At 34.2% G+C, this 18,471-nt stretch overlaps 1 protein-coding gene across 1 annotated transcript; it reads left to right on the forward strand.

Moving 5' to 3' along the window:
- The first annotated feature begins 822 nt into the window (after window positions 1–822).
- Window positions 823–5,068, forward strand: LOC110596261 (caspase recruitment domain-containing protein 18-like). The gene is made up of 3 exons (XM_021715937.1): window positions 823–942; window positions 4,111–4,367; window positions 5,002–5,068. The coding sequence occupies exons 1-3, from the start codon at window positions 823–825 to the stop codon at window positions 5,066–5,068; spliced, it is 444 nt and encodes a 147-aa protein (XP_021571612.1).
- Window positions 5,069–18,471: the final 13,403 nt, after the last annotated feature.

Raw genomic sequence — 18,471 nt, forward strand, 5'->3', positions numbered from 1 at the left:
TTTTATTTTTGGCCGGGAAATGATTTTATACACATTATACTAAATGATCACAGTAAACATAGTAATAGGAATGATACAGAGGCAATAACAGTATAAATAAGAAAACCGAGGCTTAAACAGTTTAACTCACTCAACATCTCATATAACTCATGTTGTATATTCAAATGGATGATTTGACTTCAAATCTGGGAAGAGGGGACAGTCTATGGAAAAGGAAAATCTTACTTTTGACTAATTGTCCCACTAACGTATGTTCAGTAAACTTGTTCCAGAATGTTTATACCCAAGAGTAGACCAAGGAGAAATGATAGATGAATAGTTGGGCCGCCTCAAAGAGTTACAGATGACTTAAATAGACCTAGCAATTAGGGACCTTTTTCCTCCCTATCATATTTACTCTCTAATTCCACACTTTTATATATAATGGCAAATATGAATTGTCAGCAGCAAATAACATTCAAGAAATCTGATATGAGCCCCCATCTAAATTTTTAGGTCTCTACGTGTCATTGAAAGCACTACCTCTTATTTAGCATGTCATTAATTTATTTTTGGTTAGTATACCTGACTTTAAATTATATTCTGAAGTCAAGTCCCTATTCAAAGAGGATTTTAGATAATTGAATTGTAGTTATTATAAGAGCTCTTGCCCTTACTGAAGCCTTACCAGATTCACAGAGGCTTTAGTAGTCTTCAGAAAAACAAGAAGAGAAAATCTTTCCCTTTCCCTGAAAACATTATCATTGACATTTTTTGCTGAAATCCATCATTAGACTGTCATATCTAAGAGTTCTCTGGTTGGCTTCAAGAGAGCTAGGACCAATGACTGAGTTTGAGAATCCTGTTATCTACTGTGTTGCTTTCTACAGGTATAACTTGGACCTGAACTGTAGTGAGGCACCATCTCATGGTACTTCCTTGGACCATGTGTTTTACTGGCTGGTTGGAAACTCAAACACCCCTCTTTTCTCCCAATCCATGAGAAGGAAACTATTGTGAGAATAATATTCTTTTCTGTGATTTCCACAGTGAAGTTCCCATTCTTTTTTGCCTTGTCCTCTTCTTGCTCTAGATCCGAGTCTCTTTCTGGCCATCTCTAATTTCTAGTCTTCTATATATATTCCCAAAGGCCACAGAACCCAGTGCCTACTATGAACTTGTTTGGAAAAGTGAGAGGGAAAGAAAAGACTACTTTAAAAAACCCATAGATTAAAATTTCCAAAATATTCTACTACACACTGCCAGGACTGAAGATTCTATTCTTGAGAAAATAATTCTTTTCCACCACAGAGAGCATATCAGTGACTGCAGGTCACATGTGAACCACAGACAAACTTTGTCTTATCTGTGTAGTATCTCAGAACAACGGCAAACCTATTGAAAAATATTTCTCTGAGAGGTACAGTACACATAAAATGAAAACGTAAGCTCGATCTTCATTCTCATAGGCAAAACTATTTGGTTCTGAGAAGCCCTGTTCCTTCAGAGAGGACCATGTCTACCACAGGCCTTTACATTCCAATTTGCCTCACTCGGTGTATTCCTGGGCTTGTGAGCACTTAAACTGTGTCACCAAGCCCAGATTTTAAATGTATATCACATTAGGTCATACATATAAGCTAATACAAATATATTAGCGAAAAATACAATTACTGAAATTTACTGAGAATATTTTACTTTTCATTGCTAAAATTCTCTTCATATGAAGTATTTTGCATGCATTGAATGAATTCAGGTTTCTCTCTCACTATAAATAAAACTTCAAATAGGGAAGAAATTTTTGTCTGTTTTGGTCATTATTGCTATATCTCTAATATAATTTGTCTGGCACATATAATTGGTCCTCAGTAAATAACTGTTGGATATTTGTGTTGAATTAATTAATGAAACAAATAGGAATTGTTACACAACAATAGTTATTGAGGGATTATTTTGTGGAAGATACTATTTTAACAAATTGTATTGATTTGTTAAATACTCATAATAACACTACAAGGTGGGAATAATTATCAGACTTGTTTGGCAGTTGAGAAACTGAGACATAGTTGAGTTTCTTGCCTGAAAATAGTTGGTAAAATATTCACTCAACCATCCTGGCTTCAGTGTGTGTTCTCTTAATCTCTGTGATGCAGTGTGTTTTAAATCAAAGGCAGCTGAAAAGAAAGAGCCTTAAATAAGAAAGCGTTTTCATTCCAAAAAGCAAAAATATTTCACAGGGGCACACAGTATTCCTGTGTCTGAAAACAGCCCAAAGACTGGGTGAAAGCAATGAGTTAAGATGTCTTAGTCCATCTCACACCCATTATATTGGGTAGTATCAAAATAATAGGAAAAAATATAACATGTTTTGACAAGGATCAGAAAAAATGGGTACCCATGCGCTTTGTATGTGGGAATGTAAAATGGTGCACTTGCCATGAAAAACAGTATGATGACTACACATACACAAACACACACACAAATAAAATAGAATGACTCTATGATTTGGCAATTCTACTTCTGGGTATATAGCCAAAATAAATAAGAGCAGAGTCTGAAAGACTTATTTGTACATGTACATTCGTAGCAGCGTTAGCCACAAAACAAAAAGATGGAAAAAAAAAACATTTGTTCATTCACAGGTGAATTGTTAAAGAAAATGTGTTACATACATAGAATGAAATATTATTCAGACTTAAAAAGGAAGAAAACTTGCGACCCATGCTACAACATGAATAAACCTTGAGGACATCATGCTAAGTGAAATAAATCATTCACCAAAGAGGAATGCTATTTAATTTCACTTACATAAGGCACCTCGAAAATCAAATTCATAGAGACAGAATGTAGAATGGTGATTGCCAGGGCTCAATGGAAGGGGAAAATGAGAAGTTATGGTTTCATGGGTACAGAGTTTTGAGTTTCCAGGAAAAGACTTGTGGAGATGGATGGTGGCGATGGCTGCACTACAATGTGAATGCATTTAATACCACTTGCACTGGGTCCTGAAAAAATGGCTAAGGTGGTAAATTACACATAATGTGTAATTTTAACCGCAATTTTTAAAAGAGGGAGTCTTAGAATTTGAGTTGAGTGGCAAAACTGTCCCATATTCTGATTTCACTTTCAATTTAAACCTCAAAGAATTAAATGCTCTTTATCGCATGTTTTTTAACTCTACTATGCCCTCTCATGTCTTTCTTATTCCCATTTCTCACACCCTAAGAAATGGTGAAGCAAATATCTTCTGGGGAGAATTTCTGCTACGATCTGAGGTTCAGTGACCTGAATAGGTCTTGGGAAATGACAACAGTATTAAGAGCTTCTTAGAAAATAATAATTATAAGCACATATATGTAGGTGTAATCATTATTTCTTAGTCTGTGCAAATGCCCTTATTTACAAAAGAAGGCTGCATCACCTGCTGTTACAATTGCATACTGTATACCAGTATGTGAATCCAGGGCTCGTGAGTCTTTCCTATCCTGAGAAGAGAGGTCCTTAAAAGAAACTATTTTAGGAAAAGACTTTCTCTCTTATTAGGCTTGGTGAAGATTTACACAAGCAGCCTTGAAGTGGAAAGAAGAAGGACAGGAAAGATGAAGGAGAGAAGATCAGCCACACTTTCACAAAATTTTTGAAGTCAAAGAAAATGCCAGAAAGTGTCTGGGATTCTACTGGTGTCTGTTATAATTTTGTTAGTCTTATTAGAATTTAAATAATTTTGAGTTAGCTGAAGATGAGAAAAATCACTGGAAGGGAATCAGCAGCTGATGTTTTCAATGCACACAGTCTGTCAACACCCTTTAGAGTTTAAAAAATTGGTGCAGGTAAGAGCAGAACAGCTTCTGATTTTCAGAAGATTGGCAAAATAATAATAATAATAACAAAATTAAGTCTCCTAGGCCCCACAGGGAACACATGTGGGCAACACTAGGATCAGAAAGAATTATATCAGATACATGCAAAGCATCAGATAATTCCTTGAGATTACTGTACTGAGGGAGAGGAAAGTTTGGCTGGGGAATACTGAAATGATTGTTTCTCTTTTAGTAAGTTGAGAGGGAAATTGTACTATGTTCAGTATTTGACAAATATCTGTGCTTCCAACAAATGAATGTCTAAAAAAAGAAAGAGAGAGAGAGAAGGCTGTTTATCCATTCAGTGGGTGTGGGTACAATAAATGTCTTTTTGGATGACCTGTTTGAGGAGAATGTGATTAGTCAGGAAGACATGAACAAAGTGAGAGATGAAAGTACTACAGTCGTGGATAAGCCTCGAGTCTTGATTGACTTTGTCATTGGAAAAGGAGTAGAAGTTTGTTGCAAATCTACCCATTATCTCCATAGTGAAGACCATGAACTTGCATGGAAGTTGGTTGGGCTAAGGTAAGTTGAACTCAACCTAATATCCAAATAGTCTTTGCATCTTAAGCCTCGTTATGGGTGTCTTCATTTATTCTAGGACCTGCTTCATCTCTACTCCTTTATATCCCTTGTACGTTTGCTCTCAGTACTCTCTGCTGCACATTTCCAGCTCTGTGTATGTAGAAGATCATTATTGTAGTTCATTTGAAGAGTGCAGGTGTTTGCACTATGACTGTTTTGATGTCCCTGGGGAACAATGCACACTACTTCTTCTGGAGTCTGAGAAGCCTGTGTACTTATTGGAAGAGAGAATATAAGGTCTTTTTGTACCTGTCTCTCTGCTCTTTCCCCATCTCCTTATTGGTTGTTTTTCAGAATACATCGTGATGAGGGAATAGCAAGGGAGCAAAATAAATATGCATATAAAATTAAGTGTACACTAGATACTTACATTTGCATTAAATTATACGTGACTTCTCTTTGCTAGTCAACTCCTTAGCTTGTTTTTGTGTGTAATATTGTCTACATGCATGGAGCCAGTCTGCAGGTCATTCTCTGTGGCCTGTCCCACTCTATTTCCAGTCTTCCCGAGCAGCAGATCCAGGTTCTAGTATCTGAGCTAACTCATTTCTCTAACCCTTTTCTCCCTCCACAGAAGAAAGAACTCTGGTGCACCACCGATACTCTTCAGAGCTGCTTTAGAGGAAGAAGATGTTCTTTAAAAAAAAAAAAAAAAAAACCAGCCAACAGCCAAAAAGCTACTTTTGCCGAATTAATATAATCGGGACCATCTATTCCTAATAAATCTCTCACTCTCTTACATTGCTTGTTTCTTGTTTTTTCCTTCCCCATCCCAAACAAGGATTATCTGTCAGAAATAATGAAAGCCATGATGATTATAATGTAATTGAGGAAGTCTCTCCTCTTCTGCTTTGTTTTGTTTCATTCCCTTGCTTGTAGATACATATATAGCCCACTTGAATGTTATCAGCACCGAGGTCCCCTGTCATGGAAAACAAATGAAAACCTTACTCAGCATTTTAAAGAGCATTGTTTCTCTCTAATGCTCTCATCTGTTTTTTAAGAGCCAGGACAACGGCCAATTAACCAGTGTTGACAAACGAGTCTTCCATATTGGAAAAGCAATGGGGAAAACCCATGATGAGATCGTTTATTGCCAGAAATCAAGTTTCCTCAAAAAAAAAGAGAGAAAAAGAAGTTCATGAAAGCACTGATGGTAAACATGGACCTTGAAGTCTAAGTGGGCAGAGTGCAAGAAGATATGGCTTCTCCCTGTCTGAGGAATAAAGATTTGTGGATTTGTGGAGTCAATGAAGTATGATGATATGTCATGGCTCTGTACTCTTCCGTGCAGGAAAATGGCCATTCATTCTGCTTAGGCTGTCTTTTCTTTGAGTATATAGTATTAAATAATGAAGTATTATCTTCTAGAAGCCGCAGGAAAGCTTTTAATCTGTTAGTTCATGCCAATTTCTAAAATTTCTGGCATTGGTTTTAGCAAAGGATTAAGTGCCAGGAACTAAGACTGAAACATTTACTGGATTTTCCAGGTTTGTGCCCTTTGGATGAGATCTTTAGAAAGCTAAAATAAAACAATGTAGTTCCTTTCCTTTTGAAATTTGTCAATCATAACTTGTGAGGGAAAAAAGTCATTGTAGGTTAACACCAAATATAGTGAATGAAGATTTTTCAATGTTTTCTTTTATAGAAGAGGTGCATGCCACAGACAGGATGCTTTTATTTGTCTGAGATACCTGAGATTGAGGTCAGGGCTCTTTTCATATGTAATCAGATGGTGTCTTTGAGAAAACACATTTTGAGAAATCACACTTTGAGGATGATTTGGCAGTATGCTCACTGCTCAAAGGCACAGGTTTGAGGTCAAGACAAGTCTGTCATATGCTTGATGGTCATTTGAAAAGTATCTTAACCTTTTCGAGACATTATTTCCTTATACATAAAAAGGAATTAAAAACACCATCCACACAGAGTCCTTGAAAGAACCTAAATGACCTTGTAAAGGGTTAAGCCTATTGCCTGCCAAAAAGTGAGCAAGCAACTAATTCTGCCTGTTAGTGTCATCATTTTATTGCTACTTTTATTCATAGAGATGCAGAATCATGATACTGGGTAAAGGATAGACATTCCAGGGAATAATAATCATAACTCACATTATAGAAATTATGAATAATTTTTCTTTAACTTCATGTAAAGTACAACACTTATAAATAATCAAATCTAGTGGTAAAAATCTGTCCAGCCCTATAATTTTTATGAGGATTACAGTGACTCACAATTCAGAGAAGCTGATAGAGCTAATAAGAGGCTCTGCTCTGGGCCTTTGCAATTCCTGCTGGACAGCAACAGCCAAACAGCAGTGATGTCTGTGAAAGGAAGGATGTAAAGTAGCTCATCCAGGATCTCCCTTTCCTACCTAGCCTGACTTGACCCCTCCAACCTAGAAGTAGCTCAACACAGTCTTGTCAATCGACCCTAATGAACATACATCTAAGTCAAATCGTAGAATTTAAGAAAACAGGATTCAAAACAATTCCTTCAGTGCTCCAGATTCCCACCTTCTTCAATCAGTTGATCATCTACAACGCCCTCTGACAACAGTATTTTGAAGCCACCAATGTTGTAGCCAGACATTCTTTGAGACGCATATCATACCTCCACTTAAAGTATAACAATTGCTTTCACATGTTGAGACTAGTGAATATGTATGTCATATTTATAACTATGTAGAGCCCCAAGCAACAGAGAATATGACTCATAAGAGACATATTATTCACTTTTTATTGGTTATAAACTATTTATCTATTACCTACTTATTAGTAGTTGTTGAATGCATAATTGAGCTAATTATCTTGTCAAAAGCAGTAAGTTTGTATTTATCCAATTGACAAACACTGTTGGCCTTTAACATAGCCCACAAGGATTCCTCTTTGTGGCCTGCTTACCTATCAAACCTTCTCATAGAGCTAAGTAACCCTTTTGCCAAGTCCTTTAGTCACAGTTTTTCTTCATTTTTATTTCTGTTCTTCCCCCATCACACTTTGTCTCCTCTTATCAGAATGTTCTTCTCTTCAAGTCAACCTTTTATAATTCAGTCACATGTCACTGTTCAATGAAAGCATTCACTGACACTGACTCACTTACATTTTTCTGATAATCAGCTCTCCTAATAACATCTAGCTCTTAAAGGGGGAACTTTACTGGGTGCTAGTACTTAGTATCCCCTCATTTAATCATCACATCAGCTTTATCAAGTAACTTCAGTTACTATTCCCACTTTTCAGAGGTGGCGTGGCCAAGCCTACAGGACTAATCAGAGAAAGCTAAGAGTCTAATGCTTGTGTTCTTAAAACAGCAATACACATCATAAATAGCATTACTTACCTCCTAATCATAGCACCTATCACAGGTTGGAGAAGGTTCTAATTTTTAAAAAATTGATATGGTTATATATATAATATTTCTATTCTAAACCAGAAATATATCTCCATGAGGACATTGGGCATTATGTTAATTTTTGTTGACTGTTTTAATCTCAGTGACAAGCATAGTACCTGGCATATCATAGAAAGCTTAATACATACTTTTTGAATTTTTTAAATATTTTAAAATATTTGGGGGAAATTGTACTGATGTTCACAAATATCTAAGATTCTGATAGGAAGGAGACATTTCTATCAACAGTCTTTTTTCCAAAAACAGAGGAAAAGACTTTGTGAATTACATCATTTCTATGATTCTTGACCTGTAAAATCTCTAATCTCTCCCCAGAATAATTTTGCTCATTTACCTTAGGTTTTGTGCTGGAGCTTTGTGAGCTATGGTTGGGTGAAAGCAAGACACACAGATATTTGTTTCTGGAATAAATCTTAGCAAGACTGAGTTCTCAATGGAGATGTAGTCAGCTCCAACCTGGACATCTTCATGTTGAGAATAATGTGGTGAGTCTTGGAGCCCTGTAGACATACTCATTTCAAGAGACAAGTTCCATTTTAAGACCTCCATCAGCAAATCCCACTGTTTCCAGATAGTCACACCGTGAAATGGATGATCAGCTGGCTTACCAAAGAAATTGTGGGTTACAGATGCCAAATGTATTTGAGAAAATCATCTTATAGATTGACAAGCAATTGTTTTCATAGCATTTATCTTCCCTCAGAATCCCAATTCTAGAAATGATGATCATACACAAGGCTTCCCAGCAGCAGCTGCTCCATTGTCAGTAATGAATACTGTTTTCAAAGCAAATGTACCCTTTGGAGCCCTTCGTCTTTGGTATTCACCATGGATACATATTGCTAATTGACTGTGAGAGGACAATAGAGATTGCTCAGGTATTGATTCTAAGCCTTACTCAGACATGATCTCTTTGAACTGACCCATCCATTTCCATGGCTGATGTTTGTCTGTAGACTATCTTTTCCTACCTCAAATTCTCAAATCCACACCTCTCTGCTTAGTTCCCAGCATATCTCTTTAGTTACCTATTGGACATTTTTAATCACCTCAAATCACTCATGCCTGAAGCTAAACTCATCATCTTCCTCCAAACCTGTTTCTCTTCCAATTTACCCTGTCTCCATATGGCACCACCGTCTTCTCAACATTTCAAATAAAAGCTTTCAATTAATTCTGAACTTCTCTTTCTCTTGAATCCCCATCATCCAAGCAGGACAACTTTTCTTACTCTTTAATCCCATCGATACTTATTTTTTTCATCCCACAAGCACCACCGTATTTTAGATTGCTTGCATCCGCACTCTCATGCATTCCCTCTGCCATGACCTTCACTGCTTTTTTCTTTTTATTTTCTAAGTCCATCACTTTTTCTCATGAGATTCTACATTTGATTGAGACTAGTGAATATATATGTCATATTTACAACTATGTATAACCCTAAGTAGCAGAGAATTTGACTCATAGTGGGCATATTAGTCATTTTTTATTGGTTATAATCTATTCATCTATTACCTATTTATTAGAAGCTGCTGAATGCATAATTGAGTTAATTATCTTGTCAAAAATAGTAGTATTTATTTATCCAAGAGGTAAACACTGATTGCACACCTACTATATTCAAGGCATTGTTCCATTGACTGGGCATACTAAAATGTTCAAGACAAATAAAACCCTAGCTTGCCTATATTTGACATGAATAAATCATTCATAAATGAGTACATTATGTACTGAATACAAGAGTATCTTTAAAAATATTTCTGTGTAACATATTAAATAAACTCAACAATGTATAATGGTTCAAGCATGATAGGCGTGTATTTCTTACTCATGTAAATTACAAAAAGGATGTCTTTTTACAATGAGTGTCTTCTCTGCCAAGAGGTGATTCAAGAACTAAAACGTCCCCCATTTTTTACCTTAGTATCTTCAGCATGTGGCTGCCAAAGTCAAAGTTATGTCACCCACTTGGTAGAAAAGGATGTGACATGGAATTTCAAGTGTGGAAGTTTTGATATCATTATTTATTTCATGACACATTTCTTACAGCATTTCCAGAAGTCAATAATGGATTAAAAATGTAGATAGCTACAGAATTAACAGTAACTTTTAAGTTTGGTCTCCAAAAAAACTTTTAGAAACTAATGAAAGATGGTATAATAAATGAATGAAATTGGAAGAGGGGAGAAGAAAGGATCAATGTAATGTCTCCTTAACACACATTTCTCTGAGGCTCCAAAAGCAAATTTTTTTCTAGAATTGCCATAAGATAGTCTTTTCTATCCACTATCAATATCGTCTTTTATCCCAGGCTGAAATAGAGACCTAAAGTCACTTTTACTTATTCATTCATTTTTATGTTTAAGATTTAATATATGACTAGACAATATGAAGTAATATATACAAATATATATATAATATATGCAAAATATGTGCACAAATAATTGTAAGCCACAATTCTTGGCTAATGTTGTAAGTAATCCAATTGAAAATTTCAGCGTTGCAAGCATAAAATAACTAATAATGGTATGCAGTATTATCTGTGTTTTTAAGAGTGATTTAAACTATAATGCCATAATGGACAACAATCTTGAATGTGACAGGTTGACTGTAGACAGTAAAGAATGTCCTTATTTTTATAAAATTTCAGATGTGACTTTAATATTGGGCAGAAATTTTTTAGACGGAAAGATAAAAAAGTGAAATGTAATGTACTCAAGTTTTTTTTTTCCCTTCAAGATTACAGAATGATCCTCAACTCAATTTATTATTTTTATTTTGGTAAAAACACACACACACACATACACACATAATACTTACCACCTTCACCATTTGAAGTAAACAGTGCAGTAGCATTAACTGTTTGCACTTTGCTGTGCAACAAATCTAGAAGTTTTTCATTATGCAAATAAGTAAGTTTTAATAAATTCAACAACTTCCCCCTCCCCCCTGCCCCGTGTCACCCCCAGCAATCACCATTCTATTTTTTTCTCTTCAAGTTTTGCTATTTTAGATATCTCATGCATGTGGAATCATGTTTTATTTATCTTCTTCTTACTGGATTATTTCACTTAGCATGACATCCTCAAGCTTCATCTAATTTATAGCATGCAACAATATTTACTTCTTTATAAGACTGAACAAGATTTCATTTTCATTTTATAAGACTGAATAATGTTTCATTGTACTCATCATCCTTGTCTTTCAGAAATATACGCCCCTTGGAAATGGTGTATCATTCTTTAATTTGCACTGAATTTGGTTGACACCATTACTTTTTAACACAAATAGGTGTTTTGTTTTAATTAAACATGTAGTTTAGAGATGGGCAGCTATTGGAATTTCTTCAGAACTAACTTCACCAAGGAAAAATATGAATTTCAGATATCCACATAAAAGTGCTCAATATTTTTAGCCAGGGATGCAAATCAAAACTATTATGAGCTACTATTATGCAAATATTAGAATTATTAAAATTCAAAAGTTAACAATATCATTTACTGACAAATACATGAAACAATCAAAACTCTCAAACATTGTTGCTGGAAATGCCAAATAGTACAGCCACTTTGGAAAAGAGTTTGCAAACTTATTATAACGTCTTTAAAAGTTAGGCACATATTTGACATATGACCCAGAAATTCTACCCCTAGGCATCTATCCAAGGAAAATTAAAGTTCATATTTACACAAAAATCTACACGTGAATGCTTACAGCAAATTTATTTATAATCACTGAAAACTGAAAACAGCCCAAATATTCATCAGTCACTAAGCAGATAAGCATTTTTTAATACTCATATAATGGAATATTATTTAGAAACTAAAAGGAACAAACTACTAAATGTCAAATGCATTCATTATTCTAAGTGAAAAAAGATAGAAACAGTCAGATGAGCAATTTCATGTATAAGACATTCTGAAAAGACAAAACTAAAAAGAGTCAAATCATATCATTGGTGGCTATGGAACTGGGAGAAGAGACTGACCACAAAGAGTTATAAGAGTATTTTATGGGTTGATGAAGATGCCCGATATCATTTTTTTGGTGATGGTTATATATCTGTTTATATTCATCAAAGCACATGGAACTGTATAACCCAAAGAGTAAATTTTACAGAATTTAAATTATATTTGGATACACCTAATACTGGAAAAAACTAGATTGCCAACCAGATCATTCATTATTCAGAAAAATATGAATAGCCTTATAAGGTGCTAGCATTAAAAATGATTGTAATGTAAAAGAAATGAAAATAGAGAGTTAATATCAAATAGTAATTTTATGGTCAGAATTTTCAATGTTCAAATTAAAAAAAAATTTTGTTGTGATTTTTTTAATTGACAACTGACAATTGTACACATCTATAGGGTACTGTGCAATATTTCAATACACATATACAATGTTTAATGATCAAATCAGGGTGATTGAGTAGCATATCCACCACCCCAAACATTTATTATTTCCTTATTTTTGGAACATCCCAAATTCATGCTTCTAACTCTTTGAAAATATGCAACACATTGGTGTTCATTGTAATCACACTGTAGTGCTACGGAGCACTGGAACTTATTTCTCCTATCGAGATGGACTTATGTACAATCCCACCATCCAGGACTATTCTCCTCTCCCACCTCTTCCACTAGTTCCATACAATCAGCATTATTATTTCACATGTGAGTGACATGAGGTATCTTTTTTCCACCTGTCTTATGTTACTTAATGCAGTGACCTCAAAGTGTATCAACGTTAGGACAAATGATAGAATTTCATTTTTTTATGGTTAAATAATACCCCAGTGTGTGTGTGTGTGTGTGTGTATATATATATACGAATTCTCCATCCATTCATCTGTCAATGGACATGTATGTTAGTTCCATGTCCTGGGTATTGTGAATACTGCAGCAATAAACATGGGAGTAGAGATAGCTCTTCAAGTTACTCATTTTCTTTTTCCTTTGGATATATAATCACTTCAGGAATTACCAGATCATATAATGGTTCTATTTTTAGTTTTTAGGAAATGCTATAACATTTTCCATAATGGTTGTACTAATTTACATTTACATGTCCATTTGCGTTGTATAAGAGCTCCCACTTTCCATTTGTTATTTTTTGGCTATTTTATGACACCATAAATAAATACCTCATTGTGGTTTTGATACTTCCCTGATGATTAGTGACCCAGAGCATTCTTATACACCTGCTGCCATTTGTATGTCTTCTTTTGAAAAATGACTGTTCAGCTCATTTTTAATCAGATTAATTCATTTCTATGGCATTCTTTGTATATTTGGATGTTAATCAATTGTTAGATAAATCATTTGAAAATATTTTCTCTCATTTTGTGGGTTGCCTCTACTTTGATGTTTGTTTTCTTTACTAAGCAAAGAAGCTCTTAGATTTATATAATTCTCTTTATCTACTTTTGTTTTTGTTGACTGCTTTTGAAGTCTTCTCCATAAAGTCTTTGCCCAGAACAATATGCTGAAGTATTTCCTGTGTGTGTGTGTGTGTGTGTGTGTTTAGATCTTACACTTACATCTTTAATGTTTGTTACTCTTTATTTTACTTTATTTTATTATAAAGATGTGGGACAAAAGTCAAGATTAGGTACATAAGTAATCTAGCTACATGTGAAGTTTGGGCCTCCAAAAGTTGCTCACTTCCTCTCTTTTAGGATCAGGTACCCTTTATGCTATGTGTAGCCCCATCCCCCACTCTCCTGCCAGTGTCCCACAACTGCTGATCCCTCTCTTGTGCTATTGTGATTAATGTTCAGGTGCCACCTATGAGTGAGAATATGTGGCTTTCGGTTCTTTTTTTCTGTGATTGATCACTAAGTATGATTGCCTCTAGCTCCTTCCAATTTGCTACAAAGTTCATGATTTTGTCCTTCTTTATGGATTCACAATATTCCATCGTGTATATGTGCCACATTTTCTTTATCCAGTCTACTTTCAGTGGGCAGTAGGGTTGGTTCCATGTTTTTGTTTTTGTGAATAGCGTGGTAATAAACATACATGTGCAGGGGTCTATTTGTAGCAAGATTTGTGTCCCTCTGGGTATAATTCCAAGAAGAGGGATTACTGGGTCATATGGAAGGTCAATTTCTAGTTCCTTTAAAAATCACCGGAGTATTTTCCATAAAATATGGACTAGTTTTCACCCCCAACAACAGTGTAGAAGCATCCCCTTTTCTCCACACCCACACAAGCATTTGTTGTTTTTTGATTTATTAATGATGGCTATCCTTACTGAAATTATTAATGATGTCCATCCTTACTGGAATGGCATCTCAGTGTGGTTTTGATTTGTTTTTCTCTGATGATTAGTGAGACTGAGCATTTTGTCATGTATCTGTTGGCTGCTCTTATGTCTTCTTTTGAAAAGTGTCTATTGATGGCCTCTGCCCATTTTTTAATAGGGATGTTTGTTTGTTTTTTTTCTTTTGGCTTGTTTAAATTGATTGGAGATCTGAATGCTAGGTCTTTGTCACATACACAATTGTGAGCAAATATATTTTTCCCATTCTTTGGGTTGTCTCCCCACTCTCTTGATGATTCCTTTTGGTGTGCGAAAGCTTTTCAGTTTGATGAGGTTCCACTTGTCTATTTTATCTTTTATGGCATTCGCCTTTTGGGGATTTGATTTTTTAATATGGTGAGAGATAGAGGGCCAAGTTCAGTTTTGGCTACCCGGTTTCTAAAGCATCATTTATTGAAGAGATTATCTTTTCCCCAGTAAATGTGTTAGGCATCTTTGCTGAAAATCAATTGGCCATAAATAAGTGGCATATTTCTGGATTCTCTATGCTGCTGAATTGGTCTATGTGCCTGTTTTTATGTCCACGCTATGTTATTTCTGTGATTATAGATTTTTGTATATCGTGATGTGTGGTACTATGGTGCTTCCCGTTCTTTCTGTTCAGGATTGTTTTGACAATTTGGGGTGTTTGCAATTTCCCTCAAAAGTTTAGAATTGTTTTCTTCTATTTATGTGAAGACTGTCATTAGTATTTTGATAAGAATGGCATTGAATGTGTAGATGACTTTTGGCAGTGTGGTCATTTTCACAATATTAATTCTTTCAATCTATGAACAGGAGATATCTATCTACTTTTTTGTCCACTGTAATTTTTTTCATTAGTACTTTAGAGTTTTTCATATAGAGATATTTTACCTCTTTGATTACATGCATTCCTCTGTATTTTAAGGTGTTTTTTAAGCTACTGTAAATGGGAATTTAAAAAAATCTTTTCTACTAGTTTGTTTTTGGTAAATACAATAATAATACAAAAATTTTGTATGTTGATTTTTTTACTAAAACTGTATTGAATTCATTGATGAATTCTAATCATTTTTGAGTGAAATTTTCAAGATCGTCTGTACATAAGATTATGACATCTGCAAACAAAAAAAATAACCTCTTTTGCAATTTGGATTTCCTTTATTTTTTAATTTTACCTAATTGCTCTGGCTAGGACTTACGTTGACTAAAATGGGGAAAGTTGGCATCCTTGTATTATTCCAGATCTTAGAGAAAAATTGTTACATATTTTCCATTTGAATTGGTCATATAGTCTTCATTGCATTGAGGTACATTCCTTCAGTACCTAACTTGTTGATAAGTTTTATCAAGAGTAAATGTAGAATTTTATCAAATGCTTTTTCTGCATTTATTGAGAAGATTATATTGTTTTTGTTCTTCATTCTGTTTATGTGATGTATCATGATTATTGATTTACATATGTTGAACTATCTTTGCATTCCTGGGATAAATTTTACTAGATCATACTGAATGATATTTGTAATGTGCTTTTGGATTCAGTTTCTTAGAATGTTGTTGATAATTTTTATATCTATGTTAACCAGGGATAATGACCTATAGTTTTCTTTTGTTGATTTTGTTGCTGTGTCTCAGCCTGGTTTTGGAACCAGGATAATACTGGCCTCATAGAATTAGTTTTCAAATGTCTTTTCCTTTTCAATTTTATAAAAGAATTTGGGAAGAATTGGTATTGTTCTTTAAATATTTGGAAGAATTCAACAGTAATGTCGTACGTTCCTGGGCTTTGCTTTGATGGGAGGCTTTGTATTACAATCAAATTACTTACAACTGCTCTTTACAAGTTTTCTATTTCTTTTTGGTTAAGTTTTGGTAGATTATATATATCCAGTTATTTTTCCATTTCTGCAAAAATTTTCTAATTTGTTGGGGTGCAGTTATTTCATACTAGTCTGTATTTTGTGTATGTGTTGTAAAAGATGTATTTTCTTCTTTTTAGTCTCTGACTTTATTTATTTGCTTGTTTTTTATTTTTTAGTTAGTCTAGATAATTGTTTATCAATATTGCTTGCATTTTCAAAAAAACAACCTTTGCTTTTATTGATCTTTTGCATTTTTTAAGTAACAATTTGTTTCTTTCTGCTCTGATTTTTTTTCCCTTCTCTTCTATGTATGGATATAGATTGTTCTTGTTTTTCTATTTCCTTATGATACATTGTTAGGTTGTTTATCTGAAATTTTTCTACTTTTTGATGTAGGTGTTTATTGCCATGAATTTCCTCTTAATACTGATTTTGCCATGTCTTACAGATTTTATGTTATGTCTTTATTTTGATGTGTTTCAATAATTATCAGAATTTTCATCTTAATTTCTTCGTTGACCAATTAGTTTTTCAGAAGCCTGTTGTTTAACCGTCATTTATCTGTTCAATATTGAAAATTCTTGTTATTGGTTACTAGTTTTATTTCATTATGGTCAGAAAGATATTTGATATCATTTCAATTTTAAAAAAATATGGTGAGACTTATTTTGTGGTCTAAAATGTGAACTATCTTGTAGAATGCTATATGTGCTAATAAAAGCAATGTGCATTCTGTTTATCCTGCGTGTTATGTTATGCAAATGTCTGTTGGGTCCATTTGTTCTAAAAAATAGCTTGTGTTCAATGTTTATTTCTTGATTTTTCAAATGCTGACAGTGTGTTGTTGAAGTTCTCAGCTATTATTTTATTAGTATCTATCTCTTCCTATAGCTCTGATAATGGTATAATATATATATATATGTATATATATATATATATAAAAGCTATATGCTGTTGGGTGCATATATATTTAAAGTTAACTCCTCTTGATGAATTAATCTCCTTATTATTATATAAATAACTTTTTGTCTCTTTTTACAATTTTTGACTTAAAGTCTGTTTTATTTGATTTAAGTGTAGATACACTTACAGTTTATTTCTGTTTGTGTGGTTATTTTATTCTATCCTGTAACTTTCATTCTATCTATGTCTTTACAAATAAAATCAGCATTTTGTCAGCAACATAAGTTAAAACATTTTTTAACCCTTTCTGCCATTTTATATATTCGAAGTGAGGAATTTAATCTGCTTACAATCAAAGTTATTGTTGATAGACAAGAACTTACAACTGTAACTTTGTTAAACGTTTTCTGGTTGCTCTGTACATTCTTTTTAGCTTTCTTCCCCTCTTTTTTCTTATCATTGTGACTGGGTGGTTTTCTGTAGTAATAAGGTTTAATTTTTTTTCTTTCTCCTTTCTATATCTATTCTACCAGTGATTTTATATAATGCGTTTTTTAAATGAAGTTGATTATTGTCTTTTTACTTCCAGATGCAAGACTCTGGTAAGGCCACTTAGGGAGTGACAAATTTCCTTAAGTTTATGCTTGTCTGGAAAATAACTTTATTTCTGTCTTATTTCTATGTAATAGTTTTTCTGAATATAGTATTCTTGTCTGACAACTTCTGCTTTTTTCTTTTAGCACTATGAATATGTTATCTGGTTATCTCCTGGCATGAAAGATTTCTGAGGAGAAATATACAGTTAGTCTAATAGAAATTATCTTATATGTGACTAGATACTTTTCTATTGCTATTTGTAGGATTCTTTTTTTTTTTTTTGGTCTTTAACTTTGACAATTTAATCGTAATGTGTCTTATGAAGGACATTTCTTTTTTTTTTTTGAGTTGGAGTCTCACTGTGTCGCCCAGACTGGAGTGCAGCCGCCGTTCCCGGCCACCGCAGCCTCGACCTGCTGGACTCCGGCGATCCTTCCGCCTCAGCCTTCCGAATAGCTGGAACTACAGGCGCGCGCTACCATGCCCAGCTGATTTTTTGACTTATTATAGAGATGAGGTCTCGCTGCCCAGGCGGTTCTCGAACCCGCGGGCACAGGCAATTTACTTACCTCAACCTCCCAAAGGCGCAGGATTACAGGCTGAGCCACCGAGCCCGGCAGGACTTTTCTGGGTTAGATCTATTTGGAGACTTTGAGCTTTTTACACCTATATGTTCACATGACTCCATAGACATGGCAAACTTTAGCCAGTATTTTATTAAATGGGCTTTCTATGCCTTTTTTCTTCTCTTGCACCATTCAAACTTCCATAATGCAAATATTATTTGCTTTATGGTTTTTCATAAGTCTTATAGATTTTCTTGTTTTATTTTTATTTTGTTTTTTTCTTTGGGTAGTAACTAATATCAAACAACCTATTCCCAAGTTCAGAAATTCTCTTGCTTGATCAAGACTGCTTTTGAATCTCTTTAATATATTTTCTCTTTAATTCACTAAATTATTCAGCTGAAGAATTTCTGT

This window comes from Carlito syrichta, unplaced genomic scaffold (genome assembly GCF_000164805.1).
Source record: "Carlito syrichta isolate Samal-C Ts95f unplaced genomic scaffold, Tarsius_syrichta-2.0.1 Scaffold308079, whole genome shotgun sequence".
NCBI classification, from domain to species: domain Eukaryota; kingdom Metazoa; phylum Chordata; class Mammalia; order Primates; family Tarsiidae; genus Carlito; species Carlito syrichta.